At 40.0% G+C, this 20,884-nt stretch overlaps 1 protein-coding gene across 1 annotated transcript; it reads left to right on the top strand.

Annotated features, from left to right (window-relative positions):
- Window positions 1–7,665: 7,665 nt before the first annotated feature.
- On the top strand, window positions 7,666–18,361 carry LOC115592721 (uncharacterized). The gene is made up of 4 exons (XM_030435779.1): window positions 7,666–7,929; window positions 13,559–13,734; window positions 15,650–15,681; window positions 16,518–18,361. The coding sequence occupies exons 2-4, from the start codon at window positions 13,684–13,686 to the stop codon at window positions 18,109–18,111; spliced, it is 1,677 nt and encodes a 558-aa protein (XP_030291639.1). The 5' UTR covers window positions 7,666–7,929; window positions 13,559–13,683; the 3' UTR covers window positions 18,112–18,361.
- Window positions 18,362–20,884: the final 2,523 nt, after the last annotated feature.

The raw sequence follows: 20,884 nt of genomic DNA, 5'->3' as shown, positions 1-20,884 counted from the left end.
CGGGTAAACGTACCGCTGGCCCGACGGGGTGGACATCCGGTGGTGCTGTGTGGGGGCTGGGCTGCGGGCTTGAGTGTGCTGTAGTGGGCAAGGCATAAGGACTCTGGTGACTAGCCGGACCCTCAGTGGCCCGGTCTTGGCTGGGTTTTCGATAAACAATGTCTTTTAAATCTTTAAGACCATCAAATAACAGTTTCTCATTTCTTTGTTGTCTGTACATGAACTCTCTTAATTCATTCATGAATTGTTGTCCGACATCAGGGGTCTCATGTGCAAGCCATGGAGTACTTAGCTTTTGCTTTAGTAACAGATGTTCAACTTCAGGCTCTCGCTCCTGTTGCCGCTCCTCCAACGCTTGGGCCCCAGCAGCCAGCCCTGGTTCCTGCTCCTCCTCTTCCCCCAGCTCAGCAGCCTTCTCCTCCCCTTGCTCCTCACCCCACTTTGCTGGTGGGTTTTTGCGGCAAATTCGGCCACGCCCTCGTCCAGACATCTCAGGTTTTTACTGACTATCTCTCCTTGGAGACTTCACACATCCCACCACTGCCACCATTTGTTACCCTGTGGGAGTGTAGCTCGAGTGAGAGTCAGAAAAATTCTCCTCAGGATGTCAGGAACAGGCAAGGAGGCAGGTGTGCAAATCAAATAATGTTTAATTGTTACCAGGCCTGGACAAAAGCAAAAATACAAACTGAGGCAAAATGGCTGAAAAGAACAAAACACAAACAACTTAAAGGAGAGAGCTGGCTGGGCTTCCTCCCCACACGACCAAAAAAAGCCCTTCTGAACTGAGGCCTTCCTATATAACCTGTAGAGGCCCCGCCCCTTCGTTAGCCAACCACCCCAGGTGCTCCCAATGTTCAACTCAGTGCAGGCCCCTCCTTCAGGCCCTGTCAACAGGTCTCTTCTCCTGTTGAGACAAACAGTCACATTAATGGGCGTTCCAGTCACAATCGGCTGTGCACCGCCTATTTGACTGGGAACACTTCAAAAATACAATAACTTGGGGAGAAGTTACTACCCCTCTGTGACAAAGAGTTTGAAGATGAAAGTCAGCTGTTTCTCTACATGTGAATAAAACAGACACACACACACACACACACACACACACACACACACACACAGGAGAAAACAAAGACATGATGAAAGAGGAAGGAAAGCGAGCGTTTAGAGGAGAGAGTGGAATAAGAAAGAGGACGGGTGTTATTAAAACCACACGGTGTGGGAGAGTAAACAGGAAACAGGAAGTGGATGAGGTTCAGCAAAGAAGAGCGACACATAAGACGATATCATAACAGGTATGGTCTCTGTATGCGTGTACAGCGGTGCGGTGTTACAGAGCTCGGGGAGCAGACGGAGCGCTGCTGTCGGCGAGGCAGCCCCAGCTCGGAGCGACACAGCTGGGGCTAATGCTCGTTAGCTCCGTACTACTACCACACTCCATACGCATATAGAGCTCCGGTCTCCGGTAGCGGTGCGGTGGCACAGAGCTCGGGGAGCAGACCAGGGCGCTGCAGTTGGCGCTGCAGCCCCGGCTCGGAGCAACAGGCTGTTCTACTGTTGTGCTAACTGGGGCTAATGCTCCGTGCTCGGCGCCCCGGTACTACTACCACACTCCATATGCATGTAGAGACCGGAGCTCCCAAGCTCCGGGACAGAACCAGATGCACAGAGACTTGGGCACATCAGGAGAGAGCTTGAAGAAAAGTCCGCGAGGTAGTTGGACGGCTGGCACACGGGCCCTAAAATGGTGTATTGTGGCTGGACGGTCCAGCCCCGCCTTCCCGCAGGCTGCTGCCATTACCTTCTCAAATTATATGCAAACCACGCTCTACTTGCCCCTCCCATCAGGCCCCTCCCTCTCGACGCCAAAACAGTGACAGAAAGTTGAAACTGACATCAGTGACACTAAAAATAAACTGACATTGTAAAAAAATCTGTCACTGAAAAAAAAACTGACATGAAGAAAAAATCTGAAGATTGTCATTGAAAAATACAAAAAAATCCCAATAAAATAAAATGAAAAGACTTTCAGACTTTTATTATTTGAATTACTTTCTTTTTTCAGTGCCAATACTTGTTTAAATCATTAATTATTATTACATTAGTTCTGATGCTTTTTATAATAATGTTAGGAAACAAAAAACTGGTCAGAATAAATTGTTGAACTATAAAAAACATCAGAGACCTGATATGATAAATGTTGATGATATTTCATATAAGACATTTTTGACAGAAAATTCAAACTGTATTTCCAGTGTCAACAATGAACATTTAAACTCAATAAATAAAGTTTTATTTCAAACAGCTCTGTTTGATTCTGTTTGTCTGTGATTGATGATCAGATTGAGCTTCATTTTATGTGTAAATGTAACGTTCACACAACATGTATGAAACATTATGAAGCCCTCATTAGAAGGGCACCACCTCCATTAGGTGGTTAATCAACTGATTAATTAGCAGGAAAATAATCACATCAAATGTAAATCTGATCATAAAATAGAAATAGATACAACTCAATTCAAGTTTTTGAATAAATGATAAGAGATGGATGATGAATAAGGACCATTTAACATATAAACATATTTACATATGAACAGCTAGAGTGGATGAATGATGAGGCATGAATTCATTCTTTGGTTATCAAACTATTGGAGACAGAATTAATGAATCAATGACTGAATGTTATCAAAAATAATTCAGAAACAGATAAAGGGAGAATACTTCACTGAGATCAATAAAGAAAAACATTATTTCAGAATCAGCTCTGCATCAACTCTCAGACACATGACGTCATGGGGCACCGATTGTAAAGTTGTGCATGTTAAAATAAACAGTAACTTTTCACATTTAGCAACAAACCATGTTTAAAAAACATGTAGGCCTATTTTTTTCATCTTACCTTTGACCAGATTTACAGCAAAATTTGTGAACTTTGTGATATTAACTTGTGATAAAAACATGATGTCAATGTTAAATCTAAATACAAATTCTAAATCTAAGTGTTAAATATTAAATCAAATCTTAAATCTTAAATCTAAATGTTAGATATAAATTCAAATGTTAAATTTAAATAAAATGATACATTTGAATATAAATATTAAATGTAAATATTACATTTAAATCTAAATCTAAATAAATTTAGATTGAACATTCAACATTTATATTGTGTTTTGTGAAATGTTTTGCTTTATTGATAATCGTCAAGTATTCTCCTTTTATATATTACTGAATCATGTGTTTGTGTGTTTCTCCAGTAGTCACACAAAGTTAGTAACACGCACTGAAGCAGCAGATCACATGACAGGATCATGCTGTCACTAAATGTTCATGTGACAGAATATTAGGAAACCTTTTTAAAATTGTGCTCCATTAAAACACTGTACATTACTTCCTCAAATGATAAACACAGTAGAATTATTACTCTTCTGTCAGCGTTGACAAAAACTGACTAAATCAAAAGCTGAACAACTGTTGTATTGGATTACAAACTATTTTTTCTCACAGTTCCTGTCGTTGTCTATTCCTTCTTTTTCTTATTCACCAGTTCTTTAGACTCAGAATCAGAATCTGCTTTATTGGCCAAGTCTGTGTACACAAACAAGGATTCTGGCTCTGGTTAAGTTGCTCTCACTGTGCAGGGAATGGTCTCATAAACATTGAATAAAATGATAAAATAATGATAATAATAATTGAAAAATGAAGACTCATTGTATATTATACACATTGTTTAATCTTTGTGTGTTGACTCCAGTGTTTTCCCTGTTGTGTTCTTTGTGTCTCGGATGCATCGCTGCTTCTGTTTCTACTTAGTTTAGTCTTCTGCTCTTGATTTCTGTCTTTGTTTGTCAACTTCCAGTCTTTGGTCCTTTTTTCAAAAATCATCACAGCTGGTGAGTATTATTTAATAACGTTGTGTGACGATCCCTTCACCCAGGCACTAGGTGTCCCTGTTGCTTTTGTGTTGTATCTTACAGGCGCTGAATGGAGGGTCGTCAGCTGCATGAGTAACACCTGGGCCAGGTGAGCTGTCTATAAAGACCTCATTCTGCGGACGGCCTCTCTCCCTGGAACTGATCCCTGCTCACCGGCAGGCCTGATGACAGCACGTTTTCGTTTCTTTGGATCTACACGTATGCTTGCATTACTGATACTGATCTTTACACGTTTTCCTTGATTGTTTTCTGTTGGAGACCAATAAAATACTGCTTGCTAGTAACCAGCTGGTGTTTGTCTCCCTACTTTGGCACAGCCTTGTGGAGGCTCGTTCAGTCATTGATTGACTCGGTTTTTGAAGCACAGTTGCTCGGCTGGTTGAAAGTGGGCGGAGATTGTGATTTCCTGGTGTAATGTCGGCGTGACGTCGAGGGTCAAGTGTAGTAGGTTGTGCATCTTGTTTCTGTGAATGGGTGGCAACTAATCATTTGGGAGACAAGTGACGGAGTGGTAAGTAATCTGTTGTGCTGGTTTTGGTTAATGTAAGCAGTTGTAGCCCACTGAGTAAAATGCCTTGTTTTCAGAGAAGTGTTGTAGTCGAGCTAGTTATGATGGTGAGTTTGTATAACAAGCCGTTTTAACATTTAATCGAATCACACTCCTATCTGTAATTGCATTTTAGAACCATAATAGTCAAAATGGTAATTAAAGATATCCGCAATAACATTCTTACTAGTAGAAATTTTATTTTAAGATCTACAACATGATCAAAACTAAATTTAAGATATCTAACATTTTCACGTTTTAACATTTAATAGCTAGACTGGATAGGTATTACAGATATCTATATATCCAAAATGTAAATTTGAATATCCAAAAATACTTAGTGACTAGTAAAAAAGTCATTACTGATATCCACAATTCTTATTATGACTAGTTAAAATGCAATTATGGACATTTGTGAAATCCATAATGACATTTATACCAGTCACAATGTATTTTTGGATATTCAAAATTACATTCTGGATATCTGAAATAGTTTTTGATTTTGTGTATCTAAAATGAAAATTGTGACTTGTAACAACTGGATTGAAGATATCTAAAATGTGAGTTTTCCTGGTAAGAATTCAATTGCAGATATCCAGAATGTAACTGTGGATATCTGAAATTGAAAGCCCAATACACATGAATGGCAAAAGTGACGTCATTTGTCCTGGGAAGAATGTAATTCTGGATATCTGAAATGTTCTTTTTGACGAGTAAGAATTGAATTACAGATATCTGCAGTACATATCCAGCCTAGCTATTAAATGTTAAAACAGCTTGCCATCGAGTTTGTGGCACTGAGTTCTGGTTGTTCTGTGCACAGCCATGATTTTGCTGCTGTTCTGTCCCTGGGTAGGCTTAAGAGCGAATTCCCTTTGGGGTTCGTTTGGGGGGGCTTTGATAGTGTGGTGATGAAAGTGGTTAAAGCAGTTACCTTGGGAGCACGTCCGGGGCTGCAGGTGGAGTCGCCAAATTTTGGTCGCTTGGAGCCGGGTTGTGACAGTTGCAACATCAGAAACAGACGTAAGAAATTAGATGATCACTTTATGATATCATGAAGGTTACTGGTCAAATCTTGCTGTTACTTCCTTATACCTACACTATAAAATGATCTGACCTTCAGTTTAATGGCAAGTATAAAATTGAATCAGGTACAAAGTCTGAGACAAATTCAGATGGAGGTGGAGTTACCTGAGTCTGTTATAACAAACCATTTATAGTTGATGGTTTTAATATCAGAGCCTGAACTAAGTTGATTTAAAATATAAAGTCTGGAAGTTATTTAATTAATAATAAATCCATGCAACATGTGATGGGTTGGTATAATCAGGAAACATTTGTTTTAATCCATGTTTTACGGTCATATCCATACTGTGCAGTAGAATCATATCACAGTAATCTGATATTTATAAAACCACAGCTGAGACTGGTGTTGGGCTGCAGGTCAGTCTGTGTATTAACTGGAACAAGATAACTCATTATTAAAGCATTGGTGGCCTGTGTGTGTGACGGTGTGTGAATACACCTGAGATATTTAGTTTGTTCACATCTCATCAGGAGCTTTATGGAACACTTGATCACAGCCAGTGGCAGCATGATAATTACATTCCTTTTATGATTGATATATTTAGAGAAAGACAACTTGTGAGTGATATTTTTGAGAGCTGACATGTCAGAAACAATCAGTCTGCAATGTGAAGTTTACATGTCTGGATGTATTAACTCAGCTAATGGACTGTTGCTGCTGCAGTGTCTGAATTACCCCTCAGGGATCAATAAAGGTGTGTCTTATCTTATCAAAGTGAACTCTTACCCTCCTTCACCACTTGTTTTATAGATGGTTTGAACTCACAGTGTTTCTATGAAATCATGTGACCACAGATCGTTTACCTCCTGCTGCAGTTCTGCTGTTTGCTCCGTGTCCCTCCTCAGCATCAGACGGCTGCAAGAAGTCATCAACAGGTAAGAACACTTTGGAAATTGAATGATGAAATACTTTAATATGTGCAGGATTAATATAATAATCAACTCTTAAAATAATACTTAGAATACTTCAGGTCTGACAGTCAGAACCTTCACAGCCTTCAGATCGATGGTTGACCTAAACTTGTTTTGTTTCCCCAAACCTGTTTTGAAAGTCCAAAAGGGTTTTACCCAGACATCCAAATATTAATAAAGCTTCTGAAAAATAAATTGTACTTACTCATACATACCAGCTGACCCACAGACCGACCGATCGAGCAATAATGCTTGATGAAATAAACAAATAAATCACCTAATCAGTACAAAGATATTGTATTAGTTACATTTTTAATTAATCTGAAATGGCTTTGTTGAAATAGAAAGTAGGAGAGAGGACTAAAATGAAACCTTCTTCTACAGGAATACTTCTCCTGCTGTCACCCAGCTGACTCTGCAGAGGAGAACAGAGAACAAACATTTAATCTCAGGGAACCTTCCTGAAAATGTAATCAACAGAACCAAGAAGGAACAGTAAGGAACATCCACCTTCCTTCACTGATCCACCTCCTGAATCTACAACAGAGGTAAGAAACCAACTTTAGTCAAAACCAGTTTTAATGGATCTGAACTGATTGATACATTCCGTGTGTTTGTTGTACATGAAACTGTTAACATCCAAAATAAATACGTAAATAAATTATAATCAATAATAAAACTAAATGCAGACATTAATGAATTTACCAAATGTAACAAAATGCATATTGACATTTAAATTTTCTTCTGTATTTATTAATCTTTGTATTAACTTAATTAATATACTTCCACATTTAATTTCTATTTTAATTATTCATTTATTTAATTCTAAATATATATATGAATTTATAGATCTGTGCTTCTCCCTCTGCATTTTTAGCCTGATTTATTTCACATTAACTTTATTTTTTGATTTCCTTGTTCTTTATGTATTTCTGCTTCATTATGTAAATGAGGGTGCTGCCAGTCACAGCCAATCACAGCACAGTATTCCAGGACTATGAGGACCAATAAAACAGCAGCATCAGCGACAGCCTCAGTGTCTCAGCTACTCTGATCTGGATCAGAACACCAAATGGTGAACTGACTGTAGAGAGCTGAAGTCACGCTTCAGTTTCCCTCATGGAGCTTATTTCAGAAAGACTTTGTGTGGTAGTGAATGAAGACAGACACATTATTCATTGATCCTGTTTGTTCATTTAAAAGAAGAAAGTGTCAGTTTGTCATAAATAAAGTAGAATATCATCTGTCATCAGCTCATTTACATGATGAAGCAGGTCGATGATTCAGTCTGCTGTCAGGAAAGTGCTTTTTAAAGACTGTTGGACATTTGATTGTAATTGTGTTGAATCATGTCATTGTGTTAGTTTCCTTCATTACAGATGAATTAAATGTAGTTCTGGTTCTGATTTTGTTTCTTCAGACACCAACACCAGACGTCACCATGGCAACAGGGTGAGTAACACAACCAACCAATTCAAACAGAATTTCAAATAGTTTCTAATGTTGTGATATGATTGAAGTGTTTAAAGATGTAAACCCTGTTTATTGTTTTATACATTCTGTAAATCACTTTGAATTACTGTTGTGTTGTGTGAAACCTCACAGGTTCACCTCAGGAGGATTCTGTTTCTGCTTTATCTGTGATTGATGATCAGATTGAGCTTCATTTTTATTTGAAAATGTAGCGTTCTCACAACATGAAACATTATGAAGCACTCATTAGAAGGGTCACCACCTCCATTAGGTGATTAATCAACTGATTAATCAGCAGGAAGATTAATCACATCAAATGAATCATAATCTAATCATATCTTAAAGTTGATAGTATTGGTAACATTGATCTCCATCTCTTCATGAAGAGAAATAGATACAACAACTTAATTCAAGTTTTTGAATAAATAATAAGAGATGGATGATGAATAAGGACCATTTAACATATAAACATATGTACATATATGCAACTAGAGTGCATGAATGATGAGGCATGAATTCATTCTTTGGTTATCAAACTATTGGAGACAGAATTAATGAATCAATGAATGAATGTTATCAAAAATGAAAACATCAGAAACATATAAAGGGAGAATACTTCACTAAGATCAATAAAGCAAAACATTTAAGAATCAGCTCTGCATCAGCTCTCAGACAGACACATGAAGAAGTAGGTGGAACGCTCACGTGACTTTTCTTATATGAATATGTTTCTTATATGGGGCTCTTTTTCAACTTCAAGGTCAATATTGTTTTCTAGGGATGTGAATCTTTGGGTGTCTCACGATTCGATTCGATTCCGATTCTTAGGGTCGCGATTAGATTCAAAATCGATTCTCGATTCAACTGATTCTCGATTCAAAAATTGATACAATGCATAGTGTGTTAAGGCAAATTATGGCATCAAAACAATACAGTTTGTATAAGATAATATTATTTTTAAATAAACTGATTCCAATGATGTAATCACACAAAGGCAAACTTAAGACATAAGGTAACGTCTATCTATGATCACATTATGCTATATAAGAAATGAGAACTTCTCTCATGAAATGCGCAACAGCACAACTTTAATAGCACAATCTGCTGCAGAATGAAAAAAGCAAGCCCTTAAAGAGTGTGTTTTGACTAGATGAATATGGGTTTTGTAAAAGTTGCTGTCTCTCTGCTTGGAAGGAAGGTGCTGGCTACAATGTGTGTGGATGTTATGACCTGCACCTTCTTCTTGTGCACTTCTGTTTGACATTGTGCCTGCAGTGCATGGCTGCCCTTGTTTGCATAGTTAATAGCCACTTTTATACTGGGCAGCAAGCCGCCAATTTGACCATCCTTTTTTGCGGCTCGGTCCGCGGATTTAGACAGAAGCCGGCAAATTGGGGGTCTGTCCTGGTCCGCCAATTTGCCACCTCGGAGGGTACACTTTTATCCAACTCCATTCCGATCTAAATCCGAGACGTCGTTATGCCGGAAATTGCGTGAGGTGGGCGGAGGTGTGGATGACCTGCACTGTTGTGCGACCCACAGCCGGGGAGTTTTAAAACCAGGAAACAGCTGATCACAGCAGTCAGTTCATCACTTCATCCGCGGACGTCAAGATGAGCAACTGGACAGCTGCTGAGATCCAGGAGATGCTAGCGTCTCCTCGGTCTCTGAAGCTGTCTTCGCTGTTAGCTTGTTGTTGTAGCGCAAGCTAGGAACGGTCGCTACTTTCAAATTAAAAGCCCCCCGCTAAGAACCCAGTTCTAAACTCCAAAGGGGTGCAATGTAAAGCTCTTATTTTGAAGACAAATTCGTTGTCTTTCTTTCCCCAGATTGGGGAACATTAATAAAAAATCGATTTTTTAAAGTTTATGAATCGATTAAGAAATGTGAATGATTAGAATCACGATTCTCATGTGAATCGATTTTTTCCCCCACCCCTATAGTTTTCTGCTAACGACAAAACAACGACTTATCCATGCATTTATATGGAACTTAGCTTTAGGAGCGTTCCAACTTAACTTTCGTCCACGTTACATTGCATTCGGAAATCGACAGTTCTCGGCTGCCATGACGGCAGCTTGCAGAACAAGCAACTGCTAACGTGAGTTGTTCAAAAACTTTCTTTTTAGTAAACTCTCTGTACACAAACAATGTTCTCAATGCTCGTGTTCATGTGTAGAGACCCTGATGATATTACTAGCAAAGTTTCATGTTGTGTCGAGCCTTTTTTAGTGTTTGAAAAATAGTGATTTTGATGCTAACATAGTATTTGCCCCTAGCATATAACACAAATTTATTTCTGCTTTACACAGACTTTAAGGGGGCGGCTGTAGATCAGCAGGTAGACCAGGTCGGCTATTGATCGGAAGGTCGCTGGTTCAAATACTGGCTCCCCCAGGCTGAACTGAGCTGCCTATCGAAGTGTCCTTGAGCAAGATACTGAACCCCAAATTACTCCTGGTGTGCAGTTGCCATCAGTGAGGGCCCTGCGATGAGCTGGTGACTTGTTCAGGGAGTACCCTGCCTTTGCCCAGAGACAGCTGGGATTGGCTCCAGCAACAACCCCCGCGACCCCTTGAAAAAGGGATGAAGCAGTTACAGATCACGACATGACATTTAGATTTAACAGTTAGATTGAACATTTAGATTTTAATCTAACATTTAGAATTGGATTTAACATTAAAGGCCCCCACACACTGCTCAGACTCAAACCAACAGCCAACGGCCTTTATCCGACCACTCTGTTGCCTCTCGTCTGACCCGTTCGGCAGAAAAGTTCCATTGAACACACCGGTTCGACGTGCTGCCAGCTCCACAGTAGAGTGTACGTTCTGCGCTTGCACGAGATGCAAAAAGCGGGTGGCTCTAGTGTGAGACGCTGGACGAGAGGTTTATGCACGCAACTCTTTACTTTCGATCAAAATGAAACTTAACTATTTCAGACAAAACAGCTGCATACTAAACATGCAGCGAGGCATTACCAAATGAACACAGATTAATAGGTCCTGAACGGACATAATAACAGCTAGTCTCGTGCCAGTACTTCAAAACATGAAAACAAGAAATGACGGAACGGAGTGCATAGACAACCAATGCTCCACAGTATTCCGCCCCTCCCACACACCGTGCTGATTCGCTAGCACACCGCCAATCAGAGTATCCAATGGCTCAGCCAGCCGACAGCCCACCTCCTCAGACTTTGCATGTTGAATCGGATCAGACAACGTCCGCGCAGCTCCGAAAACTTCCAATGCAGCTAAACACACCTAACAGATTTGTTCCCGACCTCGTCCGAGTCTCCCCAAACGCTTCAGACGTCCAACGGTTGGGCCGTTATGTTCCTGCCTTTAGATTTAGATTTAACAGTTAACATTAAGAATGGGATTTAACATTTAGATTTAAATTCAACATTTAGATTTAAATTCAGGGCGGCTGTAGCTCAGCGGGAAGGGCAGGTCGGCTTGTGATCAGAAGGTCGCTGTTTCAAATCCCAGCTCCGGGCTCAGCTGAGCTGCATGTTGAAGTGTCCTTGAGCAAGATACTGAACCCGAAAACTGCTCCTGATGTGCTGTTGGCACCTTGCATGGCGGTTTCTGCCATCAGTGTGGGCCCTGCGTTGAGCTGGCAACTTGTCCAGGGTGTACCCTGCCCTTGCCCAGAGACAGCTGGGATTGGCTCCAGCAAAAAACTCTGCAACCCCATAAAAGAGATAATACAGTTACAGACAATGGATGGATGGATTTAGATTTAACATTAAGATTTAGATTTAACATTTAGGTTTAGATTTAACATTCAACAATTAGATCTGGATTTAACATTTAGATTTAGATTTAACATTTAGACTTGAGGTTAACATTTAGATTTGGATTTAACATTTAGAATTGGATTTAACATTTGGATTTAACATTTAGGTCTAGATTTAACATTTAACGTTTAGATTTAAATTAAGATTCAGGATTTAACATTTAGATTTGAATCTTACATATAGATTTGGATTTAACATTTACATTTAACACTTAGATTTAGATATAACATTGGCATTAAGATTTAAATTCAACATTTAGATTTAGATTCATCATTTAGGTTTAGATTTAACATTTAGATTTAAATCTATTATTTAGAATTGGATTTAACATTTAGCTTTAACATTGACATTGATTTGGATTTAACATTGACATTTAAATTTGGATTTAAAATTTAACTTTTAGATTTGGATTCAACATTTAACATTTATATTTACCATGTATATTTATATTTACCATGTATATTTATGTTTACCATGTATATTTATATTTAATATTTAACATTTAGATTTAGATTTCACATTTCACATTTAGATTTAATATTTAACCTTTAGTTTTAAATTCAACATTTAGATTTGGATTCAACATTTAGATTTAGATTTTTCATTTAGATTTAACATTTAGATTTACATTTAACATTTAGGGTTAGATTCAACATTTAACATTTAGATTTAAATTACATGATTATTTATAAAGCAAACAGTGGACTGCTTGTGTCTTTAGGAATCTTTGCAGTTTTTCTTCTCAGTTTAAAGTTAGTTCTGGAGCTTTCTTCAGCTGTTAGTTAAAAGTGAAAAACAAAAGCCAACACTCTTGCAGGCCTGTTGGCTCCATGGAGAGCCCAAGAAGGGTGAGCAAAAACCAAGAGTCAGGAAAAGAGGATGATGCAACATAGCATCAGAACCAATGGAAGCACTGAGAGCTCATAAGATGAATGGATCAAATAACACGTAACATAACAGATAAACATGTTCTTATCTGTAGTTCAGGATTATATAACAGTAGCCATTTTTATACAGGGCAGCAAGCCACTCATTTCAAGATGAGCAAGTGGACAGCTGCTGAGATCCAGGAGATGCTAGCGTCTCCTCAGTCTCTGTAGCTGTTTGGTTGTGTTAGCTTGTTGTTGTAGCAGCAAGCTACAAACGGTCGCTACTTTCAAATTAAAAGCCCTCTGCTAAGAACCCAGTTCTAAACTCCAATGGAGTGCAATGTAAAGCTCTTACTTTGAAGAAATTACACTGCTCAACTTCGTGCTTCACGTCACATGTTTACGCCTACCTCAGAGGTGGCCAAGTGGCGGCTTTTGGAAAAGGAGGAATGTTACGCCTCTGTTTTAGAAAGACAGGGCAGCACATTGCCGCCTTTACCTTGGAGCAAATGTGCCGCCTTTTCTATCTAAAAAGGGCTAGTGAAACACATCAAAAGGTTATGACTAAAACTCATCAAAGGGCATAGTGGAATCCTGTAAATGATCAGATTTTAAATCAGAGTTTCATAATATCAAAATGATGACGTGTTCTGAAACACAACACCAGTATAGAAAAAGTCTATTGAGTGAATGTTTTATATGTGAAGAGGAGACACATTTAGAATCTCTCTCTTTTGGATTTAAAGTTCTTCACACATCAAGAAGACTTCGACTCTCACATGTAGTTTTATAACAGAACCAGACAGTAAGTAAGAAGCTCGCCAAGAGGAAATCTCCAAAACACGCCCTCATGTACACGACACACGACAGGCTGAGAAAGACAGTAGACCACAGCAGATCAAAAATAATCAAGAATAAACTGATGTCCCCACAGAAACTCCCTGATGGACAACAGACTGTTCAGCTTGTTCCACCGACTCTGCACAGAAAAGTAGAACAAACATTTAGTTTGAGGGAAACTTCCTGAAAATGGAATCAACAGAACCAAGAAGGAACAGTATGACCAGTCCACCTTTATTCACTGATCCACCTCCTGAATCTACAACAGAGGTAAGAAACCAACTTTAGTCAAAACCAGTTCAGTTTGAATGGATCTGAACTGACTGATACATGTTGTGTGTTTGTTGTACATGAAACTGTTGAAATCCAAAATAGATACACAAATAAATGGCTCAATAAACAAATAAATGTCATTCAATACAAAATTAATATTAAAACAAAATGAAGGCATTAATTTACAAAATGTGACAAAAATCATATTTACAGTGGCTTGCAAAAGTATTCACCCCCTATTCAACCAGTTGCCTTCAGAAGTCATCTAATTAGTAAATGGAGTCCACCTGTGTGTAATCTAATCTCAGTGTAAATACAGCTGTTCTGTGAAGGCCTCAGAAGTTTGCTAGAGAACATTAGTGAACAAACAGCATCATGAAGCCCAAGGAACACACCAGACAGGTCAGGGATAAAGTTGTGGAGAAAACTAAAGCATGATTAGGATATGAAAAAATATCCGAAGCTTTGAACATCTCACAGAGCACTGCTCAATCCATCACCTGAAAATGGGAAGAGTTTGGCACAACTGCGAACCTACCAAGACATGGCCGTCCACCTAAACTGACAGGCTGGGCAGGGAGAACATTGATCAGAGAAGCAGCCAAGAGGCCCATGATAACTCTGGAGGAGCTGCAGAGATCCACAGCTCAGGCGGGAGAATCTGTCCACAGGACAGCTATTAGTCATGCACTCCACAAATCGAGCGTTTATGGAAGAGTGGCAAGAAGAGAGCCATTGTTGAAACAAAGCCATGCAGTTTGCCACAGAGGACGATTGTCAGCAGCCACTGCTTCCATTTTCTACATCTGTCAACATGAAGGAGGGGAAAGCTCAAACCAACATACACAACATTTAAAAAGAGAGACTCAGTTCAGAGGGTGTGTGTGTGTGTGTGTGAATGGCCACGCATGGCACCGCTGGTAGAGAATTAACCCAAAAGACTTGCAGCTGTCATTGCAGCAAAAGGTGGTTCTACAAAGTAAATGGTCTGCATTTTTAGAGCACTTTTCCAGTCTAACGACAGCTCAAAGCCCTGTACAACACATGCCACATTCACCCACACACATTCATACACTGATGGCGGAGGCTGCCATGCAAAGCGCCAACTGCTCATCAGGAGCAATTTGGAGTTTAGTATCTTGCTCAAGGACACTTCGACATGCAACTAGGGGAGCCGGGATTCAAACTGGTGACCTTCCGATCACTAGACGACCTGCTCTACCCACTGAGCCACAGCCGCACTTTTCTGTTTTTTATTTGTAAAAGACATGTAAACCATGTATCATTTTCCTTTCACTTCACAATTGTGCATCACATTGTGTTGGTCTATTACAGAAAATCCCAATAAAATACATTTGTGGTTAAAATGTGACAGAATGTGGAAAAGTTCAAGGGGGGTGAATACTTTTGCAAGCCACTGTGTGTTTTAATTTAATTTTTTTATTGATAAATGAAGATGCTGCCAATCACAGCACAGTATTCCAGGACTATGAGGACCAATAAAACAGCAGCATCAGCGACAGCCTCAGTGTCTCAGCTACTCTGATCTGGATCAGAACACCAAATGGTGAACTGACTGTAGAGAGCTGAAGTCACGCTTCAGTTTCCCTCATGGAGCTTATTTCAGAAAGACTTTGTGTGGTAGTGAATGAAGACGGATACATTATTTATTGATCCCGTTTGTTCATTTAAAAGAAGAAAGTGTCAGTTTGTCATAAATAAAGTAGAATATCATCTGTCATCAGCTCATTTACATGATGAAGCAGGTCGATGATTCAGTCTGCTGTCAGGAAAGTGCTTTTTAAAGACTGTTGGACATTTGATTGTAATTGTGTTGAATCATGTCATTGTGTTAGTTTCCTTCATTACAGATGAATTAAATGTAGTTCTGGTTCTGATTTTGTTTCTTCAGACACCAACACCAGACGTCACCATGGCAACAGGGTGAGTATCACAGCCAACCTTTAAAACTGAATTTAGACAGATTTTCAAATAGTTTGTCATTTGATTTAAGTGTTTAAAGCCTGAGCTAGTGCGGGAGGTTGAGCGATACCCGCTAGAGATAGTCGGGCTCAGCTCCACGCACAGTCTGGGCTCTGGAACCCAACTTCTTGAGAGAGGCTGGACTCTCTTCTACTCTGGAGTTGCTCGCGGTGAGAGGCGGCGAGCTGGTGTGGGCTTGCTTATAGCTCCCCAGCTCAGCCGCCATGTGTTGGAGTTCACCCCGGTGAACGAGAGGGTCGCCTCCCTGCTCTTTCAGGTCGGGGATAGGTCTCTCACTGTTGTTTCGGCTTATGGGCTGTCTTGGCTGACACGTCTCTGTAGCATCGCATGGCAGTCAGGGACAGTGCCTCTGTTCCTGGCATGTCCCGCCGGGAGGAGACCCCGAGGAAGACCCAGGACACGCTGGAGTGACATAGTCACTCCAGCGTGTCCTGGGAACGCCTTGGGATCGTCCCGGAGGAGTTGGAGGAAGTGTCCGGGGTGAGGGAAGTCTGGGTGTCCCTGCTCAGGCAGCTGCCCCCGCGACCCGGCCCCGGATAACGTGGAAGAAAATGGATGGATGGATGGAGGTCCATTACAACACCAGAACACTTTAATATACAGCTGTCACATTTTGTTCTGCTCCAATTAGTAAATAGAATTTTTATTAGTTTTATTCTAATTCGTTTGATTTAGCTTTTTCACAATTAACAGAAATTAAACATGTTTGAGACAAGGAGGGGAGGCTAAAGTCTGTACATGAAATTAAATGTTTAAATGATCTCCTTCTTCTACAGGAAAACAAAAGGCTCAGTGAAACACGAGGACATCATCTCGAAGAGTCTTCTCGTCCATTCAGGATCTCCTGCTGTCTACCAGCTGAGACCAAAGAAAGAGGAGATTGGATCTCTAAGAAGAATGACTCTTGGTGAAAAAGATCTGAACAAGTCAAACAGAACCATCTTACTTGTTGGAGAAACAGGAGCAGGAAAATCTGCTCTGGTCAACACTCTGGTCAACTACACCATGGGAGTGAAGTGGGAGGACGATGTCTGGTTTCAGATTGTAGACGAGGAGAAGAGAAACCAATCAGAGAGTCAGACATCAGATGTGATCGTGTACCAGATCTTTGGATTTGAAGGTAAAACTCTGCCCTACTCTCTGACCATCATCGATACTCCTGGATACGGAGTTACAGGAGGGATTGAACATGATGTCATCATCAGTGAAAGATTATTAGACTGGTTCCGCTCAGCAGATGGAGTTCATGAGATTAATGCAGTGGGTCTGGTGCTGAAAGCAGCTGTGAATCGATTGGATGATCGACTGATGTACATCTTTGATTCAGTGGTGTCTCTGTTTGGAAAAAACATGGAGCAGAACATCATCGCCCTCATCACACACTCAAGTGGTCCAGCATATAAAAATGCTCTGAAAGCTCTCGAGGCTGCAAACATTAAATGTGCCAAAGATGAAAAGAATCAGCCGGTTCACTTCCTGTTTGATAACTGCCAGCAAGAAGACAGGACAGAGGACCCAGAAGAAAAGCTTCAACGTGCATTTACAGAAACAACTGGAGGACTGAAGAAGTTCACAGACTTTCTGGAAAAAACTAAACCACAACAGCTGAAGACAACTCAAGATGTTCTGAAGTCCCGAATCAGACTGACAGCCTGCATCCAAAACCTGAAAGAGAAGATTCAGTCGACTGAACTACAACAGAGAGAAATCCAACAGACCCAGGAAGCTCTGAAGAAACATGAAGAAGAGATGAAGAGTAATGAGAAGTTCACTGTAGACGTTGATGAGCCCTACAAAGAGAAACTAACTATTAATAAGGGATATTGGGGGTTGTTCTTTTATGAAGGAGCTGTCTGCTGTACAGTCTGTGAGGAGAACTGTCACCATCCTGGATGCACAAAGGCCTGGTATCCAAAGCACTGTGAGGTCATGAAAGATGGCCGCTGCACTTCATGTACCAGGAAGTGTCCTGTGTCAGATCATGTGAAAGAAGACTGGATCTATGTGACCAAGACAAGAAGAGTTAAAAAGACCCTACAAGATATGAAAGAAAAGTATGAAAAGAACAAGGAGGAACATGAGAGCAAGTTGAGCCTTTTGGAAATTCTTGAGAAGAAAATGAAAGAACTTGAGAAAGAGAAGGATCAGATGTTGGATGAATCCTTCCATCATGTTGTCAATCTGGAGCAGATCGCTCTGAAAGTTGATTCACTGTCCACTCTGGTCCACTTGGACTTCCTGATTGAGAAGATGAAGGAGAAAGGAGACACAGAGAAGATCCAGAAACTGGAGGAGATGAAGAGACGAGTTGAGGAGGATAAAGGAGTTCTAGCAGCACTGCATAGCGCCAGAAGAACAAAGTGTCTTTAGACAAGAACATGTAACCACCAAGTAAAGAAAGGTCAATAACAGCTGGAGTGAAATCATTTGCATCCTGTTGTTGCTCCAGTTAATGTGTGTTATCTCAAAGTGCTGTAAGAACTGAGGAGAGACTGCTTCTCTTCACTCATATCTCTGTGATGATGATGCTGCTCTGGCTTGTAATGAGATGATAAAGATTAACTGACATTCTGAATATTGTGTCATATTTCAGTGATAAATCACATCAGCTTCCACAACATGATTTTGTTCTGTATCTGTAAGTGTTGTTTCTTCTGGCCTGTATGAAGGAAACTGTTAGTTATGACAGCAGCTATCAGTGCAGTAAGGACTCATAATTTATCATATCAATTATTGAACATGTGACTTCCACCTCATTTATGTTGTGACTGGGGTTATGAGGTGTCTGGACTGCAACACATGCTGGCCCTTAATTCAACTCAGTTTAAATTTAACCTGTTCCTCCTTGTGTAAGCTAAGGAATGTAGACAATACGGGGCTCACAGCTCCAAAGGACCTTGGAGGCAGCATTCAGCTGTGTGGGGGTCAAAGGTTAGCAGAAGACAAGGTCAATTTAGGGACTAAAAACAGAGCCTGACTCCTATGTCAGGTGGAGGAAGATATCTAAACGTGTACATCTCCCGAAAAGGATAGAGAGATCATTTAGGTAATTTTGGAGTACAAGACCCAAAGAGGAACAGTAACAGATTTAGCCTTTTATGGGAGATGAGCAGGGAGATAGACGACCTCCTTGTCATGTCGATTGGATAGATGGACCCTCAACACACCGCAATGACCAATGAGGAGTAGGCAGGTACAGCCCAAGGGACTTTAAGAAGGCCCCTATGAGTAGAGACGGGGGTGGCGCTTGGAAAACCTCTTAAGAGTAAAGGCTGAGGTTTGATGGGGCAGAGGGCAGAGCATATTGGCATTGTTTTGTCCAGAGATTTGATAATATCAGAACGCAGCTGCTTCTGATCCGGACTCAAGGCGCTAGAATCTGTTTTAATAAAGATTGCTTCATCCTTCCACCCAGCCTTGCTTCTGCAGAATCATTTATGATCAAACTACATGCCGACACCTTTGAGATGAGAAGCCCAGAAACTACAGTTACATCAATTATCAGCTGTATCAGTGTTTATTGTACCTGATGTAGATAAAATAAAAAAAAAGTTAATAGAAGAGTTTGATTTTGATGCAGCGTCCTCTCTGGCTGTTGTCACAACTAAGGACATTTTACTAAAAAACAGAGCAGGAGTAAATTATACTTGGGTTTATTTCATCACTGGTTGTTTGGACACAAAGTTTACATTTTTACTGTAAATGTAAATCGGTCTCAGTCATCAGTTTTCAGTCTGCTTGAATTCTAATAATCAGTTTTGGCCCTGAACAACCACATCAGTAGATCCTGGTAGAGATAAATTAATTTACAAGACTGAAGGGACGAGGGAGAAAAGTGAAGGAACTCCTGAAGATTGTTGAGTCACTGAGGAGAGCTGGAAGAGATAAAGAAGGTGTGTGAGGATCTGCAGGGACAATCAGAGGGAGCTGAAACAGGAAACACTGCAGGACTGACAGACAACATCAGCCAGCTGCTGGATATCACCTCCAAACTCAGAACCTCTGCAGCTTCAGACTGTCACAGATCTGTCTGATCACCTCAAGACAACGGAACATTTTTTATTTTAAATCTATTAAACTCTTTTCTTTGCTAAAAAAGACCTTCTTGTCATGGTCAACACTTTATAATGACTGTCATTAATAAATGGTAAATGTATTTATTACATTTAGTTCAATAATTTCACTGTTAAGAATCAAACGCTTCATAAAACAAAATTAAAATCATCAGCTCGACTCTCTGAAGGCTCCAGATGATGTTTATGAACCAACTACACAGTATTTATTCATATCTATAAAGTACTAATACACATCAACTCAGCTTCTCAATAAACAACTGCTAATAAATCATTTATAACGCGTTTCATTGCATTCATTATAATTTGCCATTTTATTTGTATATATGATTGTTTATTTTATTGATATGTGTAATGGACCCTTGGCATCAACGAATGAGGTGGAGAGATTCAAACGGGTGTTTAAATGTTATTATCTGCTGTAGCACCGTGAAAACTCTGTGTAACCCACAAACTAAAAAGTGTCACTATAGGGTTAACTCCCAGCGAGTTGTTTGTTTGAACCTGTCGGCACCTGTACTGACGTCAGGGCCGATCTCCCGCTCGTTAGACTGACGGAAAAGCGCGAGTAGGAAGTAATCAGAGAGTTCCCAGCATGTGTTTGGTGAAACCGAGAGCTCAGAGAAAACTGTTAAAAAGAGAGAAACGTGTGTGAGAGGAGGTGCAGCGAGCACGTTCGCTTACGTTGGCGGATCAGGATAATTGTTGACTTACCTTTGAAACTCCGTGAGTGAACGTGTCAGTTATGTGTAGCTGCAGCTAGCTAGCGAGACCGTCGGCTAGCTAACTGGTCCCATTAGTATCATTTAGCAGGTAGAATGTGAGTTAAAACCAGTCGGAGTATTTTGGAAGTTACACATGCTGAATATTACTGAATATTATATTGCTATATTGTGTTTATAAGTTCATAATTTCGCGTGAAATCACTGTTAAAAATGTGTAAAGGTTAAAAAAAAAGTTACTGTGTTATTTAAAAATGCTGTCATTTCATTGTGAATGTGGATGTGAGGAAATTCATGTTTGAATACTGTTAAAAACCTGATAAATAATTGTTCAGATAAAAACATTTA

This window comes from Sparus aurata, chromosome 12 (genome assembly GCF_900880675.1).
Source record: "Sparus aurata chromosome 12, fSpaAur1.1, whole genome shotgun sequence".
Taxonomy (NCBI): domain Eukaryota; kingdom Metazoa; phylum Chordata; class Actinopteri; order Spariformes; family Sparidae; genus Sparus; species Sparus aurata.
Note: the sequence above shows the minus strand (reverse complement) of the source record. Positions and strands in the feature narration are given on the sequence as shown.

Bases quoted from the DNA above. Each gene is read 5' to 3' on its own strand.
- LOC115592721 (XM_030435779.1), top strand. From the start codon at position 13,684: ATGACCAGTCCACCTTTATTCACTGATCCACCTCCTGAATCTACAACA. The intron at 13,735-15,649 runs GTAAGAAACCAA...TTGTTTCTTCAG, and splicing joins CTCCTGAATCTACAACAGAG to ACACCAACACCAGACGTCAC. The intron at 15,682-16,517 runs GTGAGTATCACA...CTTCTTCTACAG, and splicing joins GACGTCACCATGGCAACAGG to GAAAACAAAAGGCTCAGTGA.